Below are 6318 nucleotides of genomic sequence, written 5' to 3' on the forward strand. Positions count from 1 at the left end.
GGGACTTGTTCCTTTTTTGGCTGTACATTTGAGGTTTTAACGTTTGTTGTGCTGGAGAAAAGCCACAGTGCAGTTAAGTGTGTGTGAGAGAGAGCGAGAGAGACAGACAGACAGATACACATGCATGTCACACAAGCTGAAAAAAATAAACTATAGGGAGCAGCAAATTAGTCATTTTTTAAAAATACAATAACATTTCCTTTAGCTTCACATTTTCTATAAGGATCATAACTCAAGTTCATTGCTATTTAAAAAAAAAAAAAGGATGATACATTTTATTCGTGGTCTCTTGTGCATATTGCAGAGGCGGGGGCGCTCAAGACAAAGAAAGATGCAGACAAACAAAAAAATGGAGAGCAGAGGCGTGATAATGCCCTGGATGTTTATTTCATTGACTGACACTTTTGTTGAGGAGTACTTCCATTCATCTTAGCCGCATGATTGCTGACGTGTCCACACCAGCACACACACACACTAGGGGGTGCTCACTGCCATACGTACACAAAAAAAAAAAGGGGGGGGGGCTGAGAAGCTTAGGTACCCAACTCTTCACAGAAGAGATCAGCACATCAATGACCACAATGCCTTTAAATGTCAAAATTAGCTTCTTTTTTTTTTTTTTGTTGTTGTTGGTTTTTGCTTGAAGTGGAATGATCGGTCCTTTTCTGCCATGTCCCAGCACAAAAACAAAAACTAAACAATGTGTTTCTTTTGGCGGACTCAAATCACAAATCAAGCTAAGAAAAAAAATGAGGTACAAAAATATTTATTGTAGAAAAAAAGGTTTGTGAAATGGCGGGTGGGGGTTTGGTTGAAGAAAGAGTGGTCGCAACGGAGGATTGGACGTAAACGTGGCACAATAAATAGACAAGGGCTCTGTGGGGGGCGGGGTTGAGACTGGTCGCAGCAGCGGCATTTGTCCTCTAATTTTTTTTCCAACAAGTCGAGTGCAAAACATCACAAATGAACAACTGTGTATTCAAGTCATGTTATATACAAGAGGGGCGGGTTGGCGGGGCCTACAAATATTCAGTACTGTACATTTAATAATTGCCATATTAACAATTTACAGACAATCTCTTATTAACAGTAACAAATACGGTGGAGGAGTTTTTTTTTAATATATATATACACACACATATATATACACATACAAATATACATATATGTGTGTGCGTGTGTGTGTGGATGAGTGCTCCGCAGAGCGGACACCGCACAGTCAAGTCCAGTCAGTCCGCTCATTTTCAAGCCTAATGGACGATGCATAGCACCTTAAAACAAGAAAGAAAGAAAGAAAAAACCGTGGAGTCCTGTGTGCGATGGGCTACGTCACCTCCATGGCCATTGTGTTCTCAGACAGACTGCTCAGTGGCGCCGCCTTTTCCTGCTCGTGATTCTCCCTGTGGAATGCAACATCAGCACCGTTCACGTTAGCAATGTTGCCGTGCAAAGATGCCATGACAAGAAGGGAATGCCGGTGGCGCGCAATGGCACTTTAAGTCTGCAAAGACATGGTGCCCATACATTCAGTTGTCTAACGTGTGACTAAGTTTTACGTTCCTTCATGGATATGCACAGGCGAATACAATTTTGTGGTTTCGAAAGTCAAAGCACACAAAAAAAAAAAAAAAAGGCTGGCATTGAATGCGTTGAGCGTCAGTTGAAGTCGTGCTTGCAGGGCACTAGTTATCATTCCAGCTGCACCGGTACGCTAATAAGGGTGACGTAGCAGCCAAACAAACCATCACTAACCAGAATATTCATAGTGTTTGTTTAAAGACTAGTCTGTTTTGTGACAGGATGTAATTTTTAACCTTCTGGGCAAGTTTTGCTTTCAATTTTCTTTTTGGACCACATTGCCAAGCCCTAGGCTACTGTTCTAAACTTTTACAGCACTTGAAAACTGTATGTATGTCTATTCTGTTAATTCTAAAATAAATTCTACTTCAGTGTGAGCGAGGTCAGCATGTTCTCATCTCTTTCTATCACTCCTGATATGGTAGGATCGCTTTGCCGAGAAAGATCAAGTTGTCTGTCTGGAGAGGAGAGGTGGAAGATAAACACTGCCTGGTAATGTTAGCATATGTATGACTGCTCAAGAGAAATTATCAGGCAATTTTTAGCAGCCAGGAAGTTATTTGTCTTTAGACTAGAGGTGTCGAAATTAATCGACAACTTTTAAATGAGATTGTATCTGTCAGTTCTCTTCAAAGTGCTTGTGCTGTCTCTTGTCTAGTCAGGAATAGCATTTTTCTCGTGACAATTACCTTTTCGTGTTTGTCTTACCTGGGCACGATGTCGAGCGGCGACGCCGCGGTGGACGAGGGGACCTTGGGCTTCTGACAGTTGGCGGCGGCGGCGGCATGCGCCAGCTTTAAGGCAGACGCCGACATGGCGCTGCTTAGCGTTCGGGGGGCGTGGACCCGTTTGCCGGCGGGCACGGCCAGGCGGAGGCTGTTGCCCAGCGGGACCTGAGTGGCATTAGTGGTTGTGGGGCCAGCGTGGTGGGCAGTCCCATTGTTGCTGTTGGTGCTGCAAGGGGGCGTGGCGTTGGTTGCGCTGCCCGGATGTAAGGAAGCGGCACTAGACAGAGTGGCGGGAGGGGCGGGGGCAGCCAGAGAGGGGGAAGCTGTGCTGGAGAGGTGCAAGCCCTTGTAGACACCTAAAAAGCAACAGCAGGAGAGTCAAGACAACATCTGTGCTACTGCTAAAAACAACAATGAGGAGTGAAGAAACATCTGACATCAAAAAACTGTCATGTGACAGGCACAGCCTGAGTTCAGTTATTTTCAACTACAATCGTCTCATGATGTGCCCTATCAGAAAGGCGGAGGTCACTCCTAAAACAAGCAACATACTGTCTTTACTACTGCCTTTGTTGACGAATTTGGATTTTCTAAACAGTTTGTCAGGTTACATGTGATTGAGTACGTAAAAAGTGATCTTAAACTTTGGTAAAAAGTGATTATTCAAGGTGAGGTGGTGAGTGTTTTTAGACAGAAATACAAAAAATAAAATACATCTAAAACAGACAACATTTTTAAGCCAGTTATGAACCAGTCAAGGGAATGACCATAATCGCCTTTGCCTCAATATGAGCCAGGAAAAACCCCGGAAGCCACCACCGGTGTCAGAAGTGACACACCCACAGTTGTTGCAGTTATGCACCTTCACACAACTGAGCGAGCCACACAGCAACATGGCTTAACTATAAAAGAGTAACCCTCAATTTCCAAGCTTCCAGTGTTTCCAGGCGTGTTGGCCAAGAGGACGTACCTGAGGGGGTTAGGATGCCGTTGACGCCGCCACCCAGGCTGAGCTCCTCCTTGGTTTTCAGAGCCAGAATTTGCTCTGTAGTGACGAGTGCCGAGGCGGCAAACTGAGCGCTGGCCTGGTCCAATGTGTTGGCAGACACCTGAGGGGAGAAAAAGTTTAGAGCTGTGGCGAGCGGCAGATAGCGCGAGTTTAAGAGTTTGGCATCGTGATCACCTGTGTTGTAGTTGTGCTGTGGGCAGTGGTGGCTCTGTTGGCTTGAAGTTGCTGCTGCTGCTCCAGCTGCTCCTTCTGCATCTGCACCAACTGGTCCTGGTGTTGCTGGAACTGCTCAGCTGTCAGGGCTGCCACACGCAAACAGAAAACATGTTGGTTACACACAAACTACTGTAGGAGCAAGAGCATTAAACGCATTGTGACAAGTATCAGCAACATGCAGTCCCCCAAACACGATAGGGATGGCTGCGTGAATGCGAACATCAACAACACATTTCAATGTTCGTGAAAGCAACTGAGGCAGTAACAGACTTCATATAAACAACATAAGGTTGTACAAATGTTTCTTCAAAGCACTGCTTTGACTTAAGCTTGGTTTATGCTTTACGCATCCCCAAGGTCTGCACGGTTCCACGCAGCACAATGATTTCATTTTGGCAACCAAGGCATGCACATTGCCCAAATTTTCTACACTGCGCACTTAAACTTAATTGCACCTCTGCTTACAACTTTTCTTTTGTGAAGACTTAAGTATGTCTTTGGTTGGCTGTGACATCATTCACTTGCGGTCAGAAAAGTAGTTGCCAAATGTGACAATCAAAACTTCAGAGGCACATTTAAAAACAAAAAGACTGTTTTACATGACAGAAAAACACTAAGAAAATACAAACTTCACTTTATTTAAAAAAAATAAATAATAAATCAATCAATTATCGGTTATTTAATCTGCACTGGTAATGGGATACATGCTGCTGCCATTTGTGCAGACTGTACCAGTGATTCCCTGGTCAGTGCCGAGATAGCAAGAGAGGGAGATAGCGAGCGAGAGAGAGAGATGTGCATGTTTATATTATTTAAACTTTTTAAAATTTGTGTTTATTTAATTTTGTCAAAAACAACAATAAATATACAAATCCATTGTTGAGCACAAAATTTGGTCCAGCACTTTGTTAGAGCCAGAAAAGTGCACACAAGACTTAGGGGCCCAGCTCTGTCCTGGGCTGCTCCCTGTACACTCTGGAGGTGGTGGGCAACAGGAGGATGCTATAGCTAATCTAACAGCTATGATGGACAGACCCCCCCACCCCCACCAGGCCACCCTGACAGCACTGGGCAGCTCCTTCAGCCAGAGACCGATACACCCATGCTGCAAGAAGGAGAGATACCGGTGCTTGTTCCTGCCGACTGCTGTCAGGCTCATTGAATAGACTGTCCTGAAAACTTGGGACTCCGCCCAACTCACCCATTTTTAAAATGCTTCTATTTATATTTTAGATTTATATACTTTTTGTCTTCTACTTTCTCCCTTTCATAATTTTGCTGCTGTAATTTGGGAATTTCTCCATTGTGAGACAAATAAAGGTTTTCTTATCTTATCACACACACATGGGGCTGGGGCGGCGGTCCAGGCCGTAAGATGCGTTGGGCGGAAGGCCCGATATTGGTGAGCGGTCGCTTGATGCTGCGACTTAGCCTGCGGAACAACGGGTGGGCATTGTCCAGTTGGTGCAGCGGTAGCGTCCGTGGTCGGAAGTGGCGCCACCGGCACGCCTTTATGCTCAAAAGGATCTGACTGAGGTCCGAGGGTGGCGAGGAGGAGCTTCTGTCTGAGGTATTGATTGGTGAGGTACTGGCAAACTTGCTGGCGGCCGGCGAGCATGAGCCCGACGGGGGCGGCGCGCAGTCCAGCGTCTTTGTCGCACAGTCCAGCGTCTTCGGGTCCAGTTCGTGGAAAACGTTATCGTAGTCTGAGTGTGCTCGGTCCAGTAGGACCCTGGAAGGAAAGGACGCAATCATCATGACCTTGAAGATCACAGTGGATTTCTGACCTCTAAATTATAATTTTTATATGTACTATGTTTCATATTCAAGATCCACCGGTACTGAACATCTATACTGCTAGTCAAAAATAAATAAATAAATAATTTGCTCCGATACGATAACACCAAAGGCAATGTGGAAATCGTTTAGGGAAAACACAGATGACATCACGATTAGTCAACTCCCAAACTGTATTTTGCAGAATGGATGATTTATTTCACTCAAGCAAGCTGCCTGGCAGTTGGAAAACTGAATGCCACTACCAAGTATCAGTGCTTGGCCAGTTGTGTTCATCATCATTTTCTGAGTAAGGCACTCTGAAGGCATTTTGAGCATGTCTAGTTCAAATATAATGCACATACATTTTTCAGGAAAATATATTTTTTGAAGTATTATTTCTTAACCGGTCTCATTTAGGTGGGTCGCGACTTAGCTAAAATAGGAAAATGTTGATCCCCGTGTGACAACAGTTGAGACCCAATGCTCTTAAAGGATTGAATGCTACTACTTGGACTCTGGAGTCCCGGACCCCTTAGTCCTGGCAAAAGTAAAGTTTCCCTTGTGTAATGAATAGAGCACATATGTCAAAGTGCCGGCCCGCGGGCCAAATCCGGCCCGCGAGAATGTTTTCAGTGGCCCCTGGGATGATATTGATTTATTATTAGAACCGGCCCGCGGACCGCAGCAAGCCGAGAGCCCGCAGATCTTTTACACGCACCAAAACTACATTTCCCACAATGCAACGGTGACGCGCCAAGCAGTCGGCCGCTTTATTTAAATATTTATTCGTCTAGCAGTCGTTCCCATAACAGTGACATTAGCTTTCAGATACCCATCAAAAATGGCAAAACGGAAGGTGGACAGTGAGAACCGGGGGTTTCAAACAAGGTGAGAGTCGAAGAACATGTTCATGGACGTAGCTGGAAAACCTGTGTGTCTTCTGTGTGGAGAAAGTGTGGCGCGATTGAAATAGTGTAATCTGAGACGACATCATGAAACGAAACACGC

At 45.0% G+C, this 6318-nt stretch overlaps 1 protein-coding gene across 2 annotated transcripts in view; it reads right to left on the reverse strand.

The window, feature by feature from the left end:
• Positions 1–350: 350 nt before the first annotated feature.
• Positions 351–6318, reverse strand: part of LOC109529502 (enhancer of polycomb homolog 1-like) — a 25329-nt gene continuing 19361 nt past the window's right edge. For both annotated transcript variants that reach the window (XM_019892902.1, XM_019892901.1), the window contains 5 exons: positions 4872–5263; positions 3490–3617; positions 3277–3415; positions 2287–2662; positions 351–1400 (listed from right to left, as the gene is read on the reverse strand). In XM_019892902.1, the coding sequence (XP_019748461.1) occupies positions 1325–1400; positions 2287–2662; positions 3277–3415; positions 3490–3617; positions 4872–5263 (1111 nt within the window). In that variant the 3' untranslated portion in view covers positions 351–1324. The remainder of the gene's footprint in view (positions 1401–2286; positions 2663–3276; positions 3416–3489; positions 3618–4871; positions 5264–6318) is intronic.

Source organism: Hippocampus comes, unplaced genomic scaffold, assembly GCF_001891065.2.
Source record: "Hippocampus comes isolate QL1 unplaced genomic scaffold, H_comes_QL1_v1.1 scaffold255, whole genome shotgun sequence".
NCBI classification, from domain to species: domain Eukaryota; kingdom Metazoa; phylum Chordata; class Actinopteri; order Syngnathiformes; family Syngnathidae; genus Hippocampus; species Hippocampus comes.